At 37.8% G+C, this 26,273-nt stretch overlaps 2 protein-coding genes and 1 pseudogene across 5 annotated transcripts in view; 2 read left to right on the top strand and 1 right to left on the bottom strand.

The window, feature by feature from the left end:
• NIP7 (nucleolar pre-rRNA processing protein NIP7) overlaps positions 1 to 8,609 on the top strand; it is an 83,329-nt gene extending 74,720 nt beyond the window's left edge. For all 4 annotated transcript variants that reach the window (XR_004485045.2, XR_004485044.2, XR_007474521.1 and 1 more), the window contains one exon: positions 8,481 to 8,609. The gene's annotated coding sequence lies outside the window, so the exon portion shown is untranslated. The remainder of the gene's footprint in view (positions 1 to 8,480) is intronic.
• Positions 1 to 25,486, top strand: part of LOC101269716 (cytochrome b5 type B) — a 32,443-nt gene extending 6,957 nt beyond the window's left edge. Inside the window, exons 2-5 of the mRNA XM_004273212.4 lie at positions 8,481 to 8,609; positions 9,146 to 9,175; positions 18,667 to 18,695; positions 21,644 to 25,486. Coding sequence (XP_004273260.2) covers positions 8,481 to 8,609; positions 9,146 to 9,175; positions 18,667 to 18,695; positions 21,644 to 21,734 — 279 coding nt within the window. The 3' untranslated portion in view covers positions 21,735 to 25,486. The remainder of the gene's footprint in view (positions 1 to 8,480; positions 8,610 to 9,145; positions 9,176 to 18,666; positions 18,696 to 21,643) is intronic.
• On the bottom strand, positions 5,711 to 7,973 carry LOC117202638 (ER membrane protein complex subunit 3-like; annotated as a pseudogene).
• Positions 25,487 to 26,273: the final 787 nt, after the last annotated feature.

Raw genomic sequence — 26,273 nt, 5'->3', positions numbered from 1 at the left:
ATTCACAGAGAATTTGTGTAATTTTTTCCCAGTAAGATTTTTATCCTATAACTGTTTGTCATTCTTCACATTCTCCTCTTTTCTGCCCATCTGTCCCCTATCCTTTCCATAGAATTAGTAATCTGGAAGTATTATTTTCTGTTAGCAATTTGTCCTCTTTCTTTTCTATATTAAAACATAAAGTTTCTGTCCTCCTTTCAGTAATACTTAGTAAATGAACTTAAGGAAAAGCCAAAAGGCTTCCCCTGCTCCCTACCACATATTCCGTGGACAGTTGACCCACTAAAAGCCTTCCCAAGAGGACATTACAAAGTTTCCTTTGTATCTAAAGTATTTCACTTGATTATTGCTGGTCTGAGATAGAAATGAATCGATCACAGGCATTGTTTCATCAATTGAAAGTTTATGATCTTGGTTGCCATATAGTTTATTTGAAATATTTGTAGTGTTATATAATTGCTCATGCATTAAAAGCTGAGACAAGATCCATTAGTCTTAAAACACAAAGGCTATCCAGTTCAAAAGAATCGTTTTTACAAATTCATATGAGATTTAAAAGCAAAATAGATCCTAGAAAAAATGGGAAATGTGTACTGCCTTATATTAGGTTTACTTAATAAAAATAGGGAGAAACTTATGATTGTCCAATAGATTTGAATAGCACTGGTAACCAACCAATCTAGCTGACTGAGGATAACCTCCAGACTCTTGGTCTTATTTGTTTTGTTTTGCTGTGATTCAGACAAAAGTAAACTTTTGGGCTTATGTTAATTATAGGTATGTAAACCTAGCTTTGTGTGTGTATGTGGTAAAATATATATAACATAAAAATTTGCCATTTTAACCATTTTTAACTGTACTATTAGGTGGCATTAATCGCATTCACAGTTTGTGCAACCAACATCACTATCTATTTCTAAAACTATTTCATTACCCCAAACAGAAACTCTGTAACCATTAGGCAATAACTACCCTCTCATCACTCTTCCCAAGCCCCTGATACAACCTCTAATTTACTTTGTGTCTCTATGAATTTGCCTATTCTAGCTACCTGATATAAGTAGAATCATACAATATTTGTCCTTTTGTATCTGGCCTCTTTTACTTAGCATGTTTAGGTTTTTAAATTTTTATTTTTATTATGGTAAAATATACATAACATAAAATTTACTATTTTAACCATTTTTAAGTGTACGGTTCAATGGCATTAAGTACATTCACACTGTTGTGTGTCTATCACCATCAGCTGTTTCCAGAAATTTTTCATCATCCCAAATTGAAACTGTGCCCATTAAACAATAACTTCCCATTGCTACCTCCTCCCAGCCACTGGTAATCACTTTTCTACCTTATGTCTCTGTGAATTTTACTGTTCTAGGTACCACATGTAGATGGAATCATACAGTATTTGTCGTTTTTGTCTGACTTATTTCACTTAGAATAATGTCTTCAGGGTTCATCTATGTTGTAGCATGTATCAGGATTTCACTCCTTTTTAAGGCTGAATAGTATTCCATGATATGTGTATACCACGTTTTGTTTGTTCATCCATTCTTCAGTGGACACCTGGGTTGTCTCCACCTGTTGGCTTTTGTGAACAATACTACAGTGAACAATGGCATACAAGTGTCTGTTTGAGTCTTTGTTTCCAGTTCATTTGGATATATACCTAGCAGTGAAATTGCTGGGTCGTATGGTAATTATATTATAATTAGCTTTTTGAAGACACTCCAAACTGTTTTCCACAGCAGCTGTACCATTTTACATTCCCACCAGCAATGGATGAGGGTTCTAACTTCTTCATGGAACACTTGTAATTTTTCTGTTTTTCAGTCATAGCCATCCTAGCAGGTGTAAACTGGTATCTTTTTGTGGTTCAGTTTGCATTTCCCTAATGACTAATGATGTTAAGCATCCTTTCATGTGCTTATTCGTTCTCTGTATCTTCTTGGGAGAAACGACTATTCAAGTTTTTTGCCCATTTTTAAATTGGATTGTTTGTCTTTTTGTTAAGTTAGATTTCTTTATATATTATGGATATTAATCCTTGATTAGATATGTGACTTGCAAATATTTTCTCCCATTCAGTAGATTGTCTTTTCACTTTCTTGATAATGTCCTCTGACATTTTGATGGAGTAAGTCCTTCCATATCAGCAGTTACTTTCAATGTAAATGGATTAAACTCTCCAGTCAAAAGACAGAGATCGGCAGAATGGATAAAAATACGTGGTCTAACTATATGCCATCTGTAGGAGACTCACTTTAGATTCAGAGACACTAATAGGTTGAAAGTGAAAGAATGGAATCATATTCCATGCAAATAGTAACAAAATAAGAGTAGAGGTGGCTATAATAATATTAGATGAAAGAGATATTAAATCAAAAAAAAGCTTTTAATGGGCATAGAGTTGTTTTGTTTTGGCCATACCCTGTGGTTTGCGGGATCTTAGTTCCCTGACCAGGGCTCGAACCCATGCCCCCTGCATTGGGAGCACAGAGGCTTTTTAAAAAATAATTAATTAATTAATTTTTTGGGCTGTGTTGGGTCTCTGTTGCTGTGCGTGGGCTTTCTCTAGTTGTGGCAAGCAGGGGCTACACTTCGTTCGGTACGTGGGCTTTTTATTGCGGTGGCTTCTCTTGTTGCAGAACATGGGCTCTAGGCATGTGGGCTTTAGTAGTTGCAGCATGCAGGCTCAGCAGTTGTGGTGCAGGGGCCTAGTTGCTCTGCGGCACGTGGGATCTTCCCAGACCAGGGATTGAACCCATATCCCCCACACCGGCAGGCAGATTCTTAATCACTGCCCCACCAGGGAAGTCCTGGGAGCAAGGAGTCTTAGTCACTGGACTGCCAGGAAGTCCCCATAGAGTTTTAGTTTTACAAGACAAAAAGTTCTGAAATAGATGGTGCTGGTGGTTGCACTGTTTTACATTCCCAGGGTTATAATTTCTTATGTCCAAATCAACACTTGTTATTTTCTGGTTTTTTGATGATAGATATCCTAATGGGTGGGAGGTGGTATTTCATTGTGGTTTTGATTTGCATTTCCCCAGTGACTACTGATGTTGAGCATCTCTTCATATGCTTGTTGGTCATTTGTGTGTCATCTTCAGAGAAATGTCTATTCAACTCTTCTGCCCATTGTATAATCAGGTTATTTGATTTGTTGTTGAATTTTAGGAGTTCTTCGTATACTCTGGATATTAACCCCTTATGATTTACATATCTTTTGTTCTGTTGGTTGTCTTTTCACTGTTGATTGTGTCCTTTGATGTATAAAACTTTTTAAGTTTGATATAATCCCATTTGTCAACTTTTGCTTTTGTTGCTTTTGCTTTTGATGTCATATCCAAGAAAGTATCACTAAGTCCAATGTCATAAAAGATTTTCCCCTAATTTTATAGTTTTGGGTCTTATGTTTAGGTCTTTAATCCATTAAGAGTTCATTTTTGTATGCGATGTAAGTTAAGGGTCCATCTTCACTCTTTTGCATGTGAATAGTCAGTTTTCCCAGTACTATTTGTTGAAGCGACTGTCCTTTCCCTGTTGAGTGGTCCTGGCACCCTTGTCAAAGATCATTTGACTATACCTAGAGTATACGCAAAGGCAGTTGTGTCTGTGGTATTTTGGAACTTATTTTCCCACTATGTATATATTCCTAAGATTTAGCCATATGGTGTCACTCTAGTAAGTGACCACATTTGGATAACCACCATCTAGGACATTATAACATCCTGGAACTTCTCCTTGTAGACCCTCCCAATCACTGCCTCCTTCCTCATTCCCAGAGGTACTAGCTCTCTTGACTTTAACACTATAGATTCATTTTGCCCTTTTCCTTTCTTTTCTTTTCTTTCTTTTTTTTTTGGCAGCACCGTGTGGCATGCAGGATCTTAGTTCCAACCAGGGATTGAACCTGTGCTCGCTGCATTGGGAGCTCGGAGTCTTAACCACTGGACCACCAGGGAAATCCCTCGTTTTGAACTTTTTACAAATGAGTGTCACAGTATATATTGTTTTGTGTCTGGCATCTTTGGTTCAATATATTATATTCTTTTGTGCATATTGCAGTGCCTCATTCTTTTTCATAGCTGATTAGGATTCTATTGTATGATTATACCTCAGTTTATTCATATTCTCCTTATGGATATTGGGTTGTTTCAGGTTTAGGGTCATAATGAATAATGATGCTATGATCACTTGTGTGTGTGTATAAGTTCATATATGTATACACATTTCTCTAGTATATACTTAGGGAATTGATTTTATTTTTTTAGAATGAAATTTTTATTGAGATAACAAGATTCATATGCAGTTATAAAAGAAATAATAGAGAGATCCTTTGTACTTTTTACCCATTTCCTTGTACTGGTAAAATTTTGCACAACTGTAGTTGTACAAAACAACTCAAGATATTGATACTGATACAATCCACAGATATTATTCTGATTTCCCCAGTTTTGATTACAGTACTCAACATGCAAATTACATTTAACTGTTGGTATAGAATGGCACACTGCCACTTCCCTAGGACATTTAATTCAGACAGAATTATCCCTGGGCAACCGTTATCTTTGTATCTGCCAGCAATTGCTCTATCTTCCTTCTTATAACAATATGTAAACTCTCATATCCAGAATAACTGGGTCTTTAGTTCAACTGAGTGGTTACATACAGTACAGAACCATTGATTTCTTTTTTTTCCCCTGGTGGATTTGATATATTCTGAGATCCAGATCAAGAATCTCCCATATTTAACCTATCTTTGGTCATCCTGAAGGCACTTGAGAATCCAGCAGTATATCAGGGTCATCAGCTTTCCCTGGACAGTATTAAGAGATATAGAAGGTTTGCTAAGTCTGTCCTGGTCCTGAGTATTCACTCTGAAAAAGAGTTTATTTGAATAAAGTTTTGACACATTTGCTCTTTATGTCATTCTGTAGGCTCAAAATGAACAATACAGAGACTTCTTTTGCTCATACATAGTTTCTAAATTTTCAGTAATGAAAATTATTAGTTTTTTAAAGGAAGTTATAAAAATACTAGCACATAAGTTAAGCATAAAAATACAGGGTATTCGGATCCCAAGAAAACGGGAGTTTACTGTGGTCTAGAAGTCAGGCTGATTGCACATGATAATTAGTTATAATTGGCAATGTTTCTTCCAAAGGTTGATTTGCTAAGTTTTTATATATTATCACTAGCTTGAGTTTCCCCCCTTCTCTGCCTTTCATTTCTACAGGCACCAGAAGGAAATTTAAAAACATTTAAAAGATAGCTCTTTCCTTATAAGTCACCCAGCACACAGGCCTCATTTCTTCTAGTTTCAAACATAAAAAAGAACCTGGGTCAGACAAGAATGATCCTTGTTGCATACGCACCAGTTCATGCATTTTCCTTTTTATTCTGTGAGTCTCCAGTGCAAACAAAAGTTAAAAGGTTAAGGACTACTCCAAGTTCCCAACAGCTAATCCCTGGTTGACCTTCAAAAAGAGGTCTTTAGGGCTTCCCTGGTGGCACAGTGGTTGAGAGTCCGCCTGCCGATGCAGGGGACGCGGGTTCGTGCCCCGGTGCAGGAAGATCCCACGTGCCGCGGAGCGGCTGGGCCTGTGAGCCATGGCCGCTGAGCCTGCGCGTCCGGAGCCTGTGCTCTGCAACGGGAGAGGCCACAACAGTGAGAGGCCCGCGTACCGCACACACACACAAAAAAAGAGGTCCGTAATTTATTTTTGAATATGCCTTCCAAGTGGAGGCGTTTGGCCATGTGCTCCTCTTTGCATCACCTGGTGCCCTCTGGTGATCTGTTAGCTCCAAAACTTTTCACTTTGTCTTGAAAGCTTTCTTGGTATCTGTGGTGGGCATGGCCATGGCTGCTGCAGTCATCTGTGTCTCCATCATTCCTGATTGGTCATTGGCATTTATCCCACATTTGGAGAGTGAATGCTCTGAAGCCCAAATACACAGCAGAAGTACCAGGATGCAGCTATTAATAATGGGTAGTTCGATTCCTTTCTGTAGCGTAAGCTTACATAGGGTCATTGGAAATAGCACTTTGTGATAAAGCCTAAGAATGTCATGTTGATCCATCCACCAATAAGAATCACAGTGAGGACATTTGTGACATTCTCTTTCATCACATCTGTGAGCATCGTGGGATCAGTTGTAGGAGAAGGTGGTATTATTTTCCTTTTTTTTTTTTTTTTGAAAACTCCATCCTCTGGGTTGTTGAAGTAATATTTTTATGTCAAGGACTGTTTGGGAATATAATTTCCATTTTCCCTGAGGACTGTGCTTTGAATTAATTAATTAATTTCAGATATTTGCTCCTGGTTGAGCTTCTTGTCACTCTGCAGTAGGATAGACACCTAGTGGTGGATCACACCCCCAGGTGATGATAAAGATGGGTTGGACCACCCAGGCTCATGTTGGAGTTGAGCAGCCCACTGAGAGCCAGTCCGACCAGGGTCACGGGGCTTCTCCCTGGGGCACTGGGGCTCCTCTCGGGATTCTCCTCAGGGACTTCTCCTGTCCTGCAGCCTGGGCATTATCTTGGCTCAGGGCTGGCCTGGGCTCTGCTGTGGCCTCAGGCCTAGTGCATTGCCTCTGGTGCTATTTGATTTTAAATAATGTCTGAAGTTTATAGAGTTCTAAAACAGTAACGAAGGGTTCCCTGAAATATTTTTGCTTGCTCTAAACCATCTGTATTAAGACCACATTTTGGAGTGAGAGTTATTTTACTGAACCCTTTTTTTTGACCACTCTGACCCTCCTTGGCCTCTATGAAAAATAAAAAGCAGGCTATAAAACAGTATATACCATATGAACTCATTTTTATGAAGACACAAAACCTTTCATCACTGCCTAGTACATTAAATTGTAAGTACTCAATAAAAATTGAAGCATAATAATTGAAATGATTGAATGGACAGGAAAAACAGTTGTATGTACCAAAATGTTAACTAACTGTACTTATTTCTGTTATAAAGCTGTAGTTGATTCCTTACTCTTTTTTCCCCCATACAGTAGGAAAAAAAAGTATAAAAGAGTTGCTTATTTATTTCTTTATGATGGGAGATTGGTGAAAATGAAAATACTTTGTAGTTGTAGAAAGAGCTATGTAGGGAGTCATAAACTCAGCCATTCTCTGGAATATCTCAAACCACTAAGACATTTTGTTATCCTTTTACTCTGAAAAGGCAGCATAATAGTTGGGATGTGTCATAAGGAAAAGATGTCGTCCATAGTTTAGGTACATAGAGCAAGTTGGGACGCAGTTCCAAAAATAATAGCTTACCAGGGCTGAGAGGGTTCAGATGTAACAACAGATGAGTGGCAGCTGTCTAACTCTTGCTTCAAAACAGCATGCTTAATGCTGGGGTGGGAGACCCATCACTGGGTGGAGACCTTTTAGGAGCCAAAAATAGAAGTTTCCTTATCCTCACAGAGCTCAGAGGCAAGTGACTGACTGGGAGGTTACACTTAGAGTTTTTGTGCTTCTGTTGAATTCATCTTTAAAATAGGGATGATAATATTATTCCTGCTTAAAAGGTTGTTATAAAAAGTAACTACTTAAAAGCATTACTTGATATTCCAAAAATATAAATCTATATATGTCTAATAGTGTAAATTCTAAACTTGCTAGTTGTAAGTAAATGTTTATTGAGTGTTTAAGTCAGGGACTGTGCTAAATGCAATTTTTAAAAAATTATTTTCTGAGTAGGTAATACTGTACTTGCGAAACCAATTTCGGTAGGGTGTACAGTGAAAAGTCTTCCTTGCACCTGTCTCCCAGCCACCAGGTTCCCTTAAATGTTTCCGGAGAGATTTTATGCATATGCATGCATATGTGTATCTGCTTTTTAAAATGATAGATGGTAGCACATTATACTAACTATACCTTTCTCTTGTTGAGTACAGAGTATTTCCTATCCTTATCTCATATAGTACTCACAATAGTAAAGATAGGTACTCATATTGTCTCCATTTTACAAATAAGGAAACAAAGACATCTCAATTTCTTAATAACTTATCCAAGGTATATAGCATGTAAGTTATAGATAGAATCTACTTTCTAGGTATAGAGGCAATTATGTTGGTATTATTTATTTATTTAGCTTTAAAGTTTGAAACCATTTCAAACTTACAGAAAAGTTGCAGGAATAGAATAATATTCTTTCTTTGGCTTTCCTAACCTTGATATTTTTGGAGGTCACAGCTTGTCGTTTCATAGAATCTCTCTCAATTTGCGATTTTCCTAGGTTTCCTCACAGTTAAACCCACATTATGCATTTTTGGCCAAAAGACACAGGAGTTCCGTGTGTTCTCCCCATTGCATCCTGTCATGGGGTATGCAGTGCTGATTCGTCCCATTGCTGCCATTAAAGGGAGAAAGGGGAAAAGAGGAGAGGCGAGGAGGAAGTAGCTTACATTAGTTAGCTTTTCAGACAGCCCTCTCTTCAGTAAATATCTTTTCCTTGTAGCATCCTGGCGGAGAAGAGGTTCTGCTGGAACAAGCTGGTGGAGATGCAACTGAAAGTTTTGAAGATGTAGGCCACTCCTCTGATGCCAGAGAAATGCTCAAACAGTACTATATTGGTGATGTGCATCCGGTAAGAATTAGCTAAGCTCTAGGAGTGCTTGTAGAGAGAGGAAGCTATCCAACAGCCACAGATCATGATGAGGGAATGAGTTACTAAAATGGAAATTCGTTCAACCCAGCCATTAGGCTAAATTTTCTCCAAAATCATCTAGCCTTACTGTGCTAAGATAGAGCTTCTTGTCTGTAAATCAACACATATAGTGTCTATGAAAAGGAACTGATTTTGGAGGTGGGATTATTTTTGATTGATTTTTTTGTAATGCAGTTAATATCTCTACCTAAAATAGTAGTTTGGTCTTGCAAATTCATTGCTAAAAGTGGTAACTATGGACTTTTAAAACCATACCATTCTAACAAGGGACCCTGATGCGCTCAGAGTCAGGGGTGCAGGGGTGGGGGAGTGGGCAGTACCCTTCTGTAGACCCTGGCATCTCCCAGGGAATTACTACCAGAGTGTAGTCTCATGTTCCAAAGTTAGAAATAAGCAGGTAATGAGAGTTCGTTTAGATGTGTCTTAAAATATTATTTGTTTTCCTCTTTAAACAGAATGACCTTAAACCTAGAAGTGATGGCAAGGTAAGAAGTCCTCTATTTCTCTTGTGTCTTTCAAGTGTTTATATTTCTATTTACTCAAATAAAATTGCTTTTTCTTTTTAAAATGTATTGTAACAAGAGAAGTGTTTACTTTTCCCCCAAACAAAAATCCTGTTTTTCAGGAATTTGGACTCAGTACCATCTCAGGAAAAAAGAATAGCTGAGTCTTGAACAGTAGGAACATTTTGTTCATGCTTCTATTCGCTTTTCTAAAAAACTGAAACTCTAAAGCCATGCCCCATATTGCTTTGAAAGAAATTAGTTTATAGGTTCAGTTGTAGAAAAGTATTTCTTATTCTTACATTTAATAGTATAGATGATAATAATTGCTTCTGTGTTGGAAAAAGAATTGGAAGGTCGGTTTACTCTTGCAAGTCTTAGAATGAGTTGTAGACTGGAACAATTGAGTAATTGACTGGAACAGGCCTTTCTGTCCCTATTCCCCTATGGTGTAGGCTCAAATAGGCCTACACACCCTTCCCATTCACACAGTGATACCACAAAAACAAAAGATTAAATATTTGAAAACCTTAATGTGTACTGCATAATGTACCAGGAAGAAAATATGAAAGCCTTTTTGCTTCCCACAAGCTGGATGGTTCATCTCCCTTATTCCCCCACTTTTTTCTCGCTATTTTCCTTGACTTCCCCTACCCTCTAATTTAAAGGGACAGCAGTTAGTTGTCACCCAGAACATCATGGAGGCAATGCTCCTTCCTTTTTTCCTCCTAGCTTCTTGCTTCCCTTTCCTCATTGAGCTGGTATTACTGAACTCATATGACACAGCAGTTAAAGTTGGCCTATACACAAGAATTCTTTCAGTTCAAGAGATTGCTTGATGGTATCTGCCACCTGTTGCTCTGCCATCCAGAGTGCTTGTGTAAATTAACGCTTCCGTCTTGCTGCACTCTGCTACTCTGAACTGTTGAATTGTTTATGAAGGGGGCATGAAATAGTTCCTTAAATGCTTTGTGAGCACTGTTGGTTTGTTTGTCCTCCCCTCCTAACACATGTACTATCCATTCTTGAATCTTCACTTGTGTAATTAAGGTAAAATTTGAACTAAGCATGGCTTGTTTGGTATATTGAACATGTCCAGAAACCATTGCTTTCAGAGGTCAACATTTGATTCGAGGGATGTTCCCATTTGTACAAGAGATGCACCTTGTATCCAGGAGGCATAACCCACTTCTGCACAGCACTGTGAGAACACCCATTATATTTAAGACAAATAAAATTGTGGGGGAGTTATAATGTCTAGAAGTCTACAAATTGCTTCTTGTTGCTATTTTTCTTCCTTGGTAGTATAGTATGTAGTTAAGACCATTCTTAGGAATGGAGAGCAGTGTTTTTCAAATTCTATTCCTTGTACCACCTGTATTGTAATCTCTTGGCATGTTTTCTGAAATGTGCATATTTCCTGGGCTGCCATTACTACTACTGATTCATGATCTCTGGAGGTGGGAATTTGCACTTAACGTAACCCAGATAGCCAAGCACGAGACTGTGCTGAATGACATGCCCATCTTTTCATTTAAAAACTTAGGGAACTTTAGTTCTCTTCTGTGGAAAGCACTGTCTGCCTTCTATATATAGGCCAAAGAATTAACTAGAGATGTCTCAGATAAATTAAAACTGTTGAGCCTTGGACTTTTTGTAAGAAATAAAGAAAAAGAAATCCTTTTAGCTGGTGAGATTTGGTGAAATTCTCTAAAAATTCAGAAGTCTCCAAATGTAGTTTGGCCCCAGCCTGGCTTAAAGAGTGCTTAAAGGCAGTGTTTTCAAGGCTGTTTTTATCATGTCTGCTATACCCAAAGAATAGTCTCCATTAAATAGAGAGTTTGATTATTGAGTGTTTCCAGTCACACTGCTGTACTTCAGGCAGATCCAAGACCACCTACATAGGTTGTCATAGAGCTATAGTCCAGCCTGATTTTAGTTCCAGGAACAAATTCTTGATCCTCCACATTTATTTCTTACATGGGTTTTAAAGAGGCACTTCTGTGTCTAGGCTGCAGGTGTCTCTTTTCTCAATTTTTTTTTTTTTTTTTTTTTTGCGGTACGCGGACCTCTCACTGTTGTGGCCTCTCCCGTTGCGGAGCACAGGCTCCGGACGCACAGGCTCAGCGGCCATGGCTCACGGGCCCAGCCGCTCTGCGGCATGTGGGATCTTCCCTGACCGGGGCACGAACCCGCGTCCCCTGCATCGGCAGGGGGACTCTCAACCACTGCACCACCAGGGAAGCCCTCAATTTTTTTTTACATTCACCATGAAGAAGTACATGTAAAGTTCATTTCATTAATACTTTCCTTTCTTTCGGTTAAGGTTTCAGAACCTCTGTGAGGAAGTGATTTTTTTTTAATGCCTAATGTCTTCTGCCTTATGAGACAGAGTTTTCATTTTCATTCTTCCTTTATTTTTCTGCTTCTCTCCTCCCTCCACAGCTCCAAGCTCCATGTCTCTTCCCTGCCTGAAACTACCTCTCTACCCCCTCAAAAAAACTTTTTTAAAAAAAGCACCCAAAACATGCTATTCAGAGTGTAAATCAGAAACTTTCCCAGTATTTTGGAAACTACCTTTCATACTGCTTTTGCTATGACATGAGTAAATAAATAATTGATGGTCACCTTGTTTCCTTGTTAGATTGATAATGCCTGGGGTTCAAGACCCTGAAATGTTTGTTACAATACTAAAACTTAAAAGCTTAAAAACTACAGATCTGGCAACAGATCTTTTTCTTACCTGCTTCAGTCAAAGATAACTAACTAGAATTAAAAAACCTTTTTGTCTCTAAATCTCTTCCTGGCTGGATTAGTCCCCATGCTGAGAGCCATCAGCCTTCCATTCATACTTAACACTTTTCTGGTCTGCTTTGAGTTATGGAAACTCACCTTAGAAACAGTGTTTTCTGTGCCAGTTTGCCTGCCTGCCTACTGTGCTAAAGTAACCTAGACACATTTGTGGTCCATGAGGTCTCTCTTTGGATTATGGGTTTACTTCTTGGTTAACATTTTTATCACTCAGTCTACCTTCAGTTCAGGAGATAAGGAACATACAAATGCTAACCTGACTAAAAAAAATGGCACCATTTCATTCATTTATTCAACAGATATTATCTAGGTGACAGTTCAACTGCTTCACTGGTCAAATCTCATTACGGTGCATAGACCCAATAACCTGACCATTTTTCCATTTAACTTTTTTGAATGGGTAGTTTGTGGTGTACATGGTTAAAAATTCAAATAGTACAAAAAAGTGTACTATAAAAATGACTGCCATCGGGCTTCCCTGGTGGCGCAGTGGTTGAGAGTCCGCCTGCCGATGCAGGGGACACGGGTTCATGCCCCGGTCCGGGAGGATCCCACATGCTGCAGAGCGGCTGGGCCCGTGAGCCATGGCCGCGGAGCCTGCGCGTCCGGAGCCTGTGCTCCGCAGCGGCAGAGGCCACAACAGTGAGAGGCCCGGGTAATGCAAAAAAAAACAAAAAAAAACAAAAAAAAAACCAAAACAAACAAAAAAAACAAAACAAAAATGACTGCCATCGCCAACTCTGTCTCCCAGTTCCCCTTCTCCTGAGGTAACCAGCTACCATTTTCTTGTTTACTCTTCCAAAGAGATTCTGTGCATACATAAATATAAATAGTTGGATGGATGGATAGATAGACTGATTGATCAGTAGACAGACCAACCATCCCTTGCTTTAAAAATCTCATAGGTGCTATTCTGCCCCTTCTTTCTAAAAAATTTTATCTTAGTGATTGTTCCTTATCCATTTATAAAGATCTCTCTCATTCTCTTTAATACTTAGTATTCCATAGACAAAAGCTTTGATGAGATGACATTTGCTATAACAGGATTTGATCTGTTTCTTTTTTTTAAGGAAGTAAGATTGTCTCTATAAAGGCTTAACATGGTTTTGTTTGTTTGTTTGTTTGTTTTTTTGGTTGCGTTGGGTCTTCGTTGCTGCACATGGGCTTTCTGTAGTTGTGGCAAACAGGGGCTACTCTTCATTGCGGTGGCTTCTCGTTGAGAAGCACGGGCTCTAGGCATGCAGGCTTCAGCAGTTGTGGCACACAGGCTCAGTAGTTGTGGCTCATGGGCTCTAGAGCGCAGGCTCAGTAGTTGTGGCACACGGGCTTAGTTGCTACGTGGCATGTGGGATCTTCCCGGACCAGGGGTCGAACCCACGTCCCCTGCATTGGCAGGCGGATTCTTAACCACTGCGCCACCAGGGAAGTCCCTTAACATGTTTCTTAAACTTCATTTTTTAACTTAAAAAATTTAACTTTTGAAATTTAGTAAACTCCATCTATGTTAGATTTATAACTTGCATTTATAACTTGCAACTTTATAATTTATAACTTGCATTTAAAGGCAGATACATTTTTTTCTCCCAGATGCTACAGACTTTTGTTATACAGTTTTCTATTACACGTACGTAAAGTATTATACATATATAACATTCAGTTTACCTTCTCTTTTGTGGGAGGGAAACTAAAAAGAATGCATGCTTTATAGTTATGTAATGTAGTTAGTTGGTTGCATCATACTAAAAATTTCCTTTTAAGAATTGTTAAATATTCCTATCATATCTACAACCTAATTTATTAACGTTTAAAATGGGTATGCAGATGCCCTTTAGATGAGTAGTGCTTACTATTTACCAAAGAATTTTGTATGATGGTTTCATTGTTGCCTGTTTTTTTTTCCCCTAACATTTGTATTTTGTAATGTAATCTTTTGAAATAAAGCATAGAATGTAATGGCAGGATCACTCTTGAAAGACAAAATACCCTTTCTGAGGAATCTGAAGGCTTAGTGTCTTCTTGTAATGCTTTATTGAGAAATGATGTGTAGTTTTGGCAAAGCAAGATGTCAGAAGGACAAGGTAACATCTTTTGCAAGTCAGCCCTCCAATGTTATAACAAGTTTTTCACTTCTTAGGTCCCAGTAGAAATTAGTGTCTGAGTGTTTTAATTTTTTTTCTTCAGTGATGTCTTATGTATCTTATAATGGGTTCTTGAGAGAGTCGTATAGAAATTTGTTTTAGCAGGTGTTTTTCATCTTTGAATTTGCCCTTATGTACAGGGAAATATTACTTATATGACTGGGCTGACTCTAGGGATTTATGCTTTACAAGACAGTAATTGTTAAACTGTATTCTCATCTAGAAAGCAATTTTAGTACATTAGAGCGTCATGCGAAGGCTGTCCTCAAGATCCACACCACATGGCCATGAAAATATTGAAATCATATACTTTCAAAACTCAGACTTTTTAGGTTGTATGATGAACCTAAAACTAAAATTTATGTAGTGTTAGCTAATGTTACACAGTCCATTGTATTATGGGGGGAAAGTCCTTTGCAGTAGTGTTTGAAGCCCAAAGTTCCCAAGTTGTTTTTCATAAGTTTCTGGCCACGTAGAAACCAAATTATTCTAAATAAAAAGCTGCAAAAACTACCAGACCACCCAAATACTCATTGAATTTGCTGAAGGTGTCCTATGGTTTAAAATCCACTTTTCCAATTTTAAGTACTTGGAATCCTCTTGGAATGGCTAACATTCAATTTAGGAATTAAAACATAAGCTTCTTATATACCTTATATTTCCCTTTTATTTAAACCTCTGAAAGTCTAAGTATAAACTGTTTAGGCTGAAGATACACGTAACTCTCTGTCTATATGTTTGAATGCATCAGAACTATAATTTTGGCACATTGCTTCCTACGTTTATGTTCTGGTGACAAAGTACACCATTCCTTAAGCATGTGTTCTCCTCCCATGTTTTTTTCATAAACAGGGTTCATAGTGAAATCACCCCCCACTAACCCCCAAATCCCTTCCCATATGTTTGCCAATTATGACATTTCTTTGTCATTCTTTTAACCACATCAGAGAGGGTTGGTACTCACGGCACACTGTCTCGGAAGAGTATCTGGAAGAACACACCTTTATGTACGTGCTGAAACATAGAAACATCTCTGTGTGGTTGTGCTCCTTCAGTCTTCCTTCTTGGATGTGGGAGAATGGTATTAACTTCTCTCTAATCTTTAAAAGTCTGCTCTTGTAGGTTTTGCTAAAATGCCCTTGGGTCGGAAAATTGTGTTGAGTTAATTGAATATGACTTTAGAATTCAGGTTCATCTGATTTGAGCCTTTCAGTTCACAGGTGAGGAAACTGATTGAGGATATTAGACATAATTTCAGTTATAATCAGCTTTAATAAAAAGGTTACTCAAATATTATGAAATATTTCCTCTTGTTCTACAAAGTCCATGTTTAGTATTCGTATGTATATAAATATATTTATTTACTTATTTATTTTATGACGGAATTAAAGGCTTAATGAATCTTGAACTTTAGGAACCACTGTATTTAAACAGTTAATTTCTGTTAATTTTGGACTAAAATCAGAGTAGACTTAAAGCAATCTGGTTGTTTGGAATTGGATTCCAGACTCATTGGAGAATAAAGAAGCATGCATATTAATCACTTGGTAAGGCTTTTGGTAGAATTCTGGATTTGAACTGCTCTCTTATAACTAAAATCATATAGTATTGCAATTACTACTATACATACCAAAGATGGAGAGCAGTCACTTCTCCTGACCAATCTTGCATGTAAATTAAAATGTGGGCAAGAACATAACCAGCCAAGATATGCCTGAACACCCACAGGGGTAAATTAAAGTCAATCATAAACTGTAGGAATTTCACCTAAGCATCTGTTAGATGCAGCACAGAGCTCTGGAGTGGAAATGAGAACGGGGGAGCTGTACACGGAGAGAATGGAAGGGTGAAGATAAAGGAAGGTTTTGTGTTAATAGAACCCTTTTCTTCTTAATTTTGTTAAATTAAAAATAACTTATTTGGCTTCTTTCCAAACTTGGCCAAGACACTTGGCTACAAGAGCAGTGCCTTAAAAAACTTTCATTTATAGCTGATTAAAAGTGGAGTCACTTTGGCATTTATTTGGCTCTTCGTATTCTAAAGAGGATAAGCTTCCTTCTCTTTTCTTTCCTAGATTGCTCTTAAAACAGGGGTTGAGGTACTTAGTTAAAAGAAAGAGAGGGAGGGAGGGAGGCAGGGAGGAAGGAAGGAAGGAAACCATGTATATTTTAAAATTTTTGCTTATTACGAACTATTACAGTTTCAGTATATTATGGTCTTGATTCGTCTGGCCTCTCTCTCCCCCTCTCTTTCTTCTCTCTCTTGCTTACTGCGTTGTCTGAGGCTCACTGTAGTTAGCACACACCAGTGCTTTTGGTTGTAAAAGAGGCTAAAAACTTTGAAATCTAGAGATTCCATTTATATGAACTAACCGATTTAATGTGGTTATAGATTAAACATCACAATACATATATTACTCCGTTTCGCTTTCATGTAAGCCTTTCAGATTACCTCCGCTTTTTTTTTTTAAATACTAAGTCTACATTTTTTTGTTCCATAAATCATTGGTATATGTGTGGATAAAGAAAGCATAAAAGACCGTGGAATTTTCTTGATAGAATTCAATTATTTCTTGGCTACTGTAGTGGAATATTTAAAAAGGCAACGTTGGGCTTCCCTGGTGGCACAGTGGTTGAGAACCCGCCTGCCAATGCAGGGGACACGGGTTCGAGCCCTGGTCCAGGAAGACCCCACATGCCATGGAGCAACTAAGCCCCTGCGCCACAACTACTGAGCCTGTGCTCTAGAGCCTGCATACCACAACTACTGAGCCCGTGTGCATAGCCCATGCTCCACAACAAGAGAAGCCACTGCAATGAGAAGCCTCTGCACTGCAATGAAGAGTAGTCCCCGCTCGCCACAACTAGAGAAAAGCCCGCGTGCAGCAACAAAGACCCAACACAGCCAAAAATAAATTAATTAATTAATTAGTTTTTTTAAAAAAAGCTTTAAAAAGGCAATGTTGTAAAAAAAAAAAAAAAAGGCAACGTTGTAAGTGAGATGCACACACAACCGTCATTACCATCCCAGCCTTCCAAATCTGTAAAACACTTGCTGTATTTCTCAAAGATTGACCGTAACATGTTTTAGCTAGCCTGACTCATTCTATTCAAGGAGAAATGTCCCAGATTGTTAACAACGGGGTCTCAAAGAAGTGTAGTAGTATATTAATAGGATTTATCTAAAACTTTTTATTAGAAGTTTTACTTGCCTGTAGGCGATTTCTTTCAGGTTTGGGGCATGTGTTCATTTGCATGACAATGTTTTGGGTATATGAAATTAAAATTTATCTCATGGTCTGCTCTAAAATATCTAGGCCAGTATGTATGTAGGGTTTTTGGGAATCTTGGAGGTTACTGAAATCTGTAGTTATGTGTGCATACCCTGGCATATTATTGCATATTGGCAAAGATGATCTTTTGGGCAGCAGTAACTTATGCTAATGGGTTATTGTCCTCTGGCAGTAAGTTAGCAGGCTTTTTTGTACTATATAGCTAATTAATGAAATCCATAACTTCATTTGATATTTACATAAAGTGAATTTTAAAATTTAGTATCAGCTTTATTAAGGTATAATTCACATGCCATCCAGTTCACCTATTTAAGATGTATAAGTCAAGGGTTTTTAGTATATTCAGAGCTGTGCAACCATAATCACAAATTAATTTTGGAACAGTTTCATCACTCCAAAAAGAAACCACGTAACCTTTAGCAGTCATTTTCCATTTCCCTCCAGCTCCTCTTCTCCCAGCCCTAGGAAACCACTAATCTACTCTTCTGCCTCTCGGTTTGCCTATTCTGAACATTTCATGTAAATGGACTTTATATAATACATGGTCTTTAGTTTCTTTCAGTTCACGTAACATTTAAGGTTCATCAGTGTTGTCGCATGTATAAGTACCTTGTTATTTGTTACTGCCAGATTTTTGTTTTTAAGTTTATTTTGGTATTTTCTTTCCCCTAACTCCATTCTTGGTGTTTTCATTGTGAAATAAGCCCTAAGGTCTCTAATCGTAACTATTACGATTTCAGAGAGTAAACCAGTTCACTTCTCTAAGCCACAAAACAGTCATCTGCATGCTTTTGAGCATTTCCCAGTTGATCTCTATGTTACAAGACAGGAGTTTTTATTTTTTAACAGTGTTTTCACAAAATGTCATCTTAGCTACAGCCAGTGGCAAGCCACAGTGAACCAGGCTTACCATTGTGACTGCAAATTAGTTCATTGCAATATAGTTTGTACCAGTGGCTTTTTTTGTTTGTTTGTTTGTTTTTTACAAATAAAAAGAGTTTAGGTCATATTTCTCTATGCTTTCATTAGTGGTTCTTTACTAGGGAATACCTGTATATTATCAGAAAAAGAATTCCTAGTCCTCCCATCACATATGGATTTGTAAACATCAAATTGCATGAAAGATGAAGTTCTGTTATTAGCTTCAGAGTTTGCATGACTATTCGAGAAGATTTATATACTCTGTGTTAATCTTGTTTGTTTGTTTGTTTTTGACTATGCATCTTCTTCAGGACCCTCTGAAAAATAATACGTGCAAAAGGTTGGTATTCCCTTAATAGATTTCCTTATGCTCAACATACTGTGTGGCAAAGAGGTTCTTCCATAAATATACATGTGTAGCATAACTTAGAGTACAGTTTGACAGCTCATTCTTTTTTGGTCAAAATTATTACAAATTCAGTAGTTCCTTTGCTTTAGAAAAATTAATTTTTACAGTTTTAGTCATCTGAGTAATCTCAAAAAAGTTCTTGCCTTGAGTAATTTTTAAATCTTGTTGTGACATAAATTAGAATCACATGTAGTAAGAGGTAAGTATGCATGGACAAGTGCTACTGTTAATTCAGGCCCACAGTCTCTGTAGCTCAGCCAAGCTATGCAACTTCCACTAAAAACTTAATCTCATTTAATCCTCACAACCACTCTGCACCTACCTTACATATTATAAATGTAATAATGTAAAAATGTATTATTACATTTTACAGAAGAAAAAAATTGTGTATTGCAGTCATGTTCAGGAATGTGTGCTTCCTCAAAGGTTTACTTATCCCTTGCAGTAATGTTACTAACACAGTAGAATTAGCCCTGAAAGGTATACGTTTGTCATCCCTTAAGTGTCTCTGCTTGAGATAAGTGTAGAATCCTTGGCTTGTAAAAATTTAGAGAGATTATATAGAGCTGTTTTATCTTTCTGAGATCCCACTTAAAGCATTTCATAGAGAGAAAATGTGTCTTTTTTTCCCATAAAAGTACCATGTCTTTTTTGTTTGAGGTGAGGGACAGAATATTTTTAAAAAGTGGAAATTAAAGGAAACTGTTAGTAAATTCAGCTTTCTTAATATTAAGGATTTATGCTCATCCAAAAGCTCCATAAAGAATTTTGAAAATACAGGCCATAAACTTGCAGTAGACTTACACTACACTTAAAACTGACTAAAAATTACTATGTAGAATACATGAATAATTTTTACAAATCAATTAAAAAATAACTTAGTAGAATATGAGAAAAAGACTTAAACAAACACCTTACAGAAGAGGAAGCACAAATATAAGCATATGGGGAAAAAAAGGTTTAATTTCATTTGTCATCAGAGAGATGCAGATTAAAATCATAGGGTATATTTCACACCTGCCAGATTGGTGAAAATTTTTAAAAATTCTAAAAATAAGAGGCGTTGTTTAGGAAGTGTATTACCAATAATCTTAGGCCCTCTTTAGGGTCTTAGGGAGACGTAAATGGGTACAGTCCCTGTGGAAAACAATTTGACATTATCAAGTAAATTTGACAATATAATAACTTCTGACCCAGCAGTTGCATTTCTAGGGATATATACATACTCAAGAGAAATGTGTGTACAAGTATACCAGTGAACACGTACTAGAATGCTCACAGCAACATTATTCAAGATATTAAAATATTGGAAACAACCCAAATAACTATTCATTAGTAAAATGAATGAATTCATTCTGGGATATTCATATAGTGGAATACTTCAAAGCAATAAAAATAACTGAGTCACAACTACGTGCAATAACCTGAATAAATCTGAATGAAGAGAGTTCTGTATTATGGCCAGGAAGTTGTTGAATCTGTATCTCCTTTGGTGCAGTATAGGTGCATTTCCTCTGGTTCTGTTCTCAGTGGCCGTAAAGTTACAAAGGATTATATGAGGATTGGTGGTCAACCATTCTCAGTCTTGTGCACTGAAGACTTTATCTTCCGTGTTTTGAACTCTTTTGTCCCTTGTGGCTGCTCTGGAAGATATCTGAATTCATTACTCTCCTGGGGAGATTACTTTTTAAGTTTCCCTGTGCCATATTGCTGTTGTACATACTGACCAACTTGCTTGTGTCTTTAAACAAAGCTACCTGGCTGACGTTCTAAACTTGTCCAGAACAGCTTTCTGCCATACTTAAATGTACAAAGTGCTAGGCATGTTTAGGCAAAGAGAATCATTTTTATTATTGAACCTCAGCTGGCTTTTTGGGCTTCAAAGCCTTTTAATACCTAGACTGCATATGTCATAAGTGGAGGGGCAGCCAGGTCATTTGGATCATGGAAGAATTATACCTTAAAACTAGCAGAGCTAATAAGCTCTGTTAGAGAAGAAGGATCTTTTCAGCTGTGTGGCTTGCGGGATCTTAGTTCTCCAACCAGGGATTGAACCTGGGCCACCGCAGTGAAAGCACAGAGTCTTAACCGCTGGACTGTCAAGGGAATCCCCAGGAAGGATTATTTTAAGGAGAATAATGACTGTCCTGAAACTCTGAGGAAAGTTTTTTACAGGACTTTTTAAGCCAACTACCATTTATTTAACTTTATTAGAACTATCAGTATGTTGTGTGTGTGCATGTGTGTGTGTCCTTATTAGTGTCTGAACTTAAGTAGGGATTAAGAGGATGGGAATCAGGATAGGAATCAGACTGCTTGACCAACTTCCCTTTGTGATTTTGGGTGCAAAGCTTGTATTTCATATATAAAATGAGAATAATAATACCTATTTCATAGGATTGTTGTGAGGATTAAATTTTAAAAATACATGTGGGGCAGATATAATATTCAACAGTTGTATCATTGGTTCTAAATTTATAATTATATACATAAAATGGTACTTTTTCATGCTCAAAGATGTTAATTGTAGAATATGTGAAAAAGCATAAAGAAAAATTTAAACTCTCCATAATCCTGTAACCCAGAAATAACCACTTTATGTCTTTGTGAAAATATATATACTGAGGTGTGTATGTATATATATTTTTGGTATTACACCATACATTCCATTTTTAATCCTTTTAAAATTATTGTTTAACTTCAATCCAGATCTTTGGATTTTTTTATTTCTCCAAATAAAATTCTTTGCTATAAAAATATTAAAATGTGAAAAATGTTTAAAATATTAAAATGTGAATGTTGAAAGATAGGGTACATTTGATATGAAATGTTCACAATTTTATTGCTTCTCCCCCCTACCCTCCCCCCCAAACGTCTAGCTACTGGTCGTATTGGATCTTCCCCATCGTAGGTGCTATTCTCTTAGGTTTTCTGTATCGTTACTACATGGCGGAGAGCAAGTCCTCCTGAGGAGACCTTGTTGAAGTCTGGAAAGCACATCTACTTGGGAGTGAGAACTGGACACTTGTTTGGAGGCTGCAGCGGTGCCCTCTTCTCGAATCCTGCCAATTGTATTCTTCTCCCTCGGACCCCAGACTGTTGGCCAGACATCCGCTTCAGCCCTGGGGCCAGTGTCCAAGTCATTTCTCAGAGCCTTACTCTCAAAGCACCTGCTCATTGTGTCCCTGCCTTTGTTTCCTCTCTTTACTCTTTTCCACGAGCACCTTTATGTTTCAGAACTTTCTTTTATATTTATAGTCTACGGATTCTAGTGACATTGCCCTTTGGTAAAATTGCCTGCTTCCCAATACTTTGAATGCACATTAGACATACTTAACAGGGCATCACACTCTGGTTTTGAAGCTTTTCTTTTTCCCTTTTTCTTCTAAGTAAATATTATTTTAAAAATTATGACTTAATTATCATAAGAGGTTTAATTCATGAAGTCAGGTTGCACACCTGCGACTTAAAACACAACTGCAGAATGATCTTGTTCCTTGTTTTTATTTGTTAAAACTGAGTGTAGCAGGGAGCCCTTGCCACCTCCTAAGGCCACCAGATGGTGCTGGGCAGAACTCTGCTTCCCATTTGTTTATGGGGAGTGAAGAGAAACGGAGAGGAAGAGATGAATTGGGGTGATAGAGTGAATTCACAGTAATCTTTCTTTTGAAAAATATTGAAAAACACTACTTTTAGGACAGGAGTTTAGAAAAAGCACCAAAAACTTTATCCTTTACTTTGGCACCAGTTCCTAGCCATCTTTTTTCTTTTCTTTTTTTTTTTTAAACCCCTTACCATCTTGTATTGGTAAAATATAAATTTATAAGTATGTGTTTAGAGCTTTACAGTTTTGTTGAAGGATTTTGCTCTCTTTTTGTTTATCAACTGGCAATTTTTTATTCCCCTTTTTACAGAAGAGACTCCAAATTGATCAAAGGTACAGTATTTAATCTTCTGTTTGCCCCAGTAAAATAACTCCCGTGGTAAAGTGGCATTCAGAGGGGGTAGATCGGGACAAGAGAATGTTTTCCATTTCATGTGTATTTTACCTCCATGGCTCCAATTTGTAGTTTTGTTGTTTTTTCCATTGAGAATAAAAAACTGGTAGTTTTTTTTTTTTTTTCTCAGATGACTGTTTCATTGAGGAGAAGGTTATTATTTAGAGTTATGTTACTGTTTCTCCTTGGTTCGGACTTTCTCTGGTGTATCTGACTGCTTTTTTCCCCCCCGTGGAAGCACCTGAGGAGGCCGTCCACTGGGAGTTTTCTGCCGACAGCTGTGGTGATTTTGCTTCCCATCCTTTGAGGATGACCAGTCTACTCTGAGCCATCGTCACATGCAGCAGGAAGCAGCGTGGTCCAGGAGGGACCATGGGCACTGCTCTGTATCCTCCCCTATTCCTGCTTGCCAGGCACTTGACAGGACAGGAAGCTACACAGCACACCAGTGTCTGCCCATGCAAACTATTTAAGAAAAAGTTCAACCCAGGTCTTGTATCCTGTGATTTAGCAGTTGAGTGAATTCACAATTTGTAAAAATCATGTTAACCTGCTAATCGCACACTTGGTTATGACATTATGGAGAAATTTTAGGGGCTTTCTGGCTGACTTTTATATGTCAGGGATATGGGTAAATTTTTTAAACATATCTTTTTTTTTTTTTTTTTGATGTGGCCCATCTTTTAAAGTCTTTATTGAATTTGTTACAATATTGCTTCTGTTTTATGTTTTGGTTTTTTGGCCACAAGGCATGTGGGATCTTGGCTCCCCGACCAGGGATCGAACCTGCACCCCCTGCATTGGAAGGTGAAGCCTCAACCACTGGACCGCCAGGGAAGTCCCTAAAACTTATATCTTTAGAAAATGTTTTGTATGTATTATAAGATGCCAGTGTAAGACAATTTTTTGAAAGAAAAATCTTTGGCTATTGTGTAACAGAGGTGGTGTGACTTGATGCTCCTCCAGGAAGGCAAGGAAGGGTTGCCTTGAATAAGAATTGATATATAATTGCTGTAATCATTAAGTTGCATGATCACATGGGCCCACACTGGGGTAGAAAAGAAGAACAAAGGAGTATTGAGGAGCTGGAAAGGGAACATTCAAGCTAAAACTAAGCCAGAAGATAACTTGGGTCAATTAAAAGTGCGTTGGCAGTCCCCAAAATTGAATGAAAAACATCTGGCTTAGAAGAAATGTTAAAGAACGATATTCTTAAGTAAAATTTGTGTTTTTTTGATATTTTTAGGGTAAAGACCAATGCAAAAGGTATGTTTTTCTATTTCATATTGGTTGTCTTTTCCTGTTTATATCTGGACTTGTTTTTGTTCAGAGCCAGAGGAAAAGATTTTCAGACTTTGTCTCAACCATCCATGAAATCCATCCAATACCCAGGGCTTCTTTTGATCTCCTGCTAATACCATGTCACTTTGTATTATAAAAACCACTTTTGGGTCCATTTACTATTATTCTGCTGCCTACATAAACAACCAGGTAGAGCTTGTGTGAGTTTGCAGAGGTTTTTTTCTAAACAATAAAGTAATATAGTATGTTAACCGAATCCATCAAAAAGCACTTTTGTTTTAAGAAGTAGACAGGAATTCTCGAAACAGTTTCGACATTGGTGGGTCGTGAAAACCCCTCTGGAGAGACAGTGGAGCCAGTCCCTGTTGGCCAGCCGGGCCTCCTAGGATGTCTCTGGGGTGTTTGGTTGTTTATTCCCAAGGAAGGCTCACTGCTGCTGCTCACCATACTGTACACATAATGGCTGGAGAGCACAAGAGGAGGAGATGAGGGGAAATTAGTGCCCCCAAAATAGGGATGTTAGTGCTGGGTCCCAAAATTTCCTGCCCCTGTCTCTCAGGAATTGGTTTTGGTTTCCAAATGACTTACATTTGTAAAGACAGGAACGTGGTATGGATAAAGTTTATACTGTGTTTAGTTCTAATTTGACCACTTAAGCAGCAACAAAAATGCATTGGAACCTATAATTTGAGCCGTAAAGTTCTTTCAACCGTTGTCACAAATCCACATGTTGTGAAATAAGAATATTGTTGAGTATATACTCAGTTCCCAAGTGAAGCAGTGAAAAATGCTTTACAGGCCAGATATATCATTACTTACATAGTATCTCATGCTTAAAATCTTAACTGATGCCTATCTGATTAAATTCCATTTTAGAAATGCAGAACTTTAATGTTCATTACTTCCTTCTCCAGGAGGAATGGATTCAGACATGTCTGAACAGGAGATTGATCTTTTTTTTTTTTCTTTTCTTTTTTTAACCATCTCGTTCTTTTGCCAAATACCACAGAAGTAATGGGAAGTTTAGTCACATTTGATGGTTGTGCCCTGGAAGAGCTTGGGTTTAGAATTTGTGGGGGTGATCTCAAAGGGAAGTCTCAAGAAGCAGAGAGGTATTTGTCAAGTCACCTACCCTACATCTAGCATCCCACTCATGAATTTTAGGAGCTGCTTTGTGCCTACACCTATATTCTACATTTGCTATTTAGGCAAAACATTATTATGATTATTTAATTTTCTTTTGACTTCACCCTCTGAGCAAGTAATATTAACATTCCTTTTGTGTATTCAGTAATGAAGTTTGTTTACCTATTTTATTTCAGCATATTTTGAACAAAGATCTTTGTCTCTTTCTGCTGGAATGTGCACACAGTGAATGTTTGTTAGAACTACACACAATAAAGATACTGTTTTCCTTTTCTCTCCCTGACTACAGTTATTTTTTTTTTTTACATTTATTTAGCTTTGCTCTTATATTTTATTTTTTGGCTGCGTTGGGTCTTCGTTGCTGTGTGCAGGCTTTCTCTAGTTGTGGCGAGTGGGAGCTACTGTTCGTTGCAGTGCACAGGCTTCTCATTGCGGTGGCTTCTTTTGTTGCAGAGCACCGGCTCTAGACGCGCGAGCTTCAGTAGTTGTGACACGTGGGCTCAGTAGTTGTGGCTCGTGGGCTCTATAGTGCAGGCTCCATAGTTGTAGCACACGGGCTTAGTTGCTCCACAGCATGTGGGATAGTCCTGGACCAGGGCTAGAACCCGTGTCCCCTACATTGACAGGCGGATTCTTAACAACTTTGCCACCAGGGAAATCCCTACAGTTATTTAAAAAAAAAAAATTTTTTTTTTTTTTTTTAAGTAGAAATGTTGGTCCTGTAATTCTCAGGTGTTCTGGAAGAAAAGAATTTGAGAAGCATAAAAGTCACCTGTATCTATGCTACTACTGGGTTTAGTGTAACTGGATGGGGGGTTCTGCAGTTTTCAGGATTCTTACTGCTGCTCTTTCCTTGACGTGAGTTGCGCGTTTGATAATCCTGAGAGGCAGAAATCAAGACTTTTGCTGTATTAATGGATGTGAAGTGGCAACCAGGTAGGCAGGTTTGGAGTTCTGTTTTTACTGAAACCATCTGGTAAAGAGAAGCCAGTTCAAGGTAATAATATGTTGTTATCTGTAATGCCAGTCTTCAAATGGTTGTTTTTCTTGGAAACAGCTAAAC

Source organism: Orcinus orca, chromosome 20, assembly GCF_937001465.1.
Source record: "Orcinus orca chromosome 20, mOrcOrc1.1, whole genome shotgun sequence".
NCBI classification, from domain to species: Eukaryota; Metazoa; Chordata; class Mammalia; order Artiodactyla; family Delphinidae; genus Orcinus; species Orcinus orca.
This window is presented reverse-complemented; position numbering and strand designations above follow the sequence as displayed.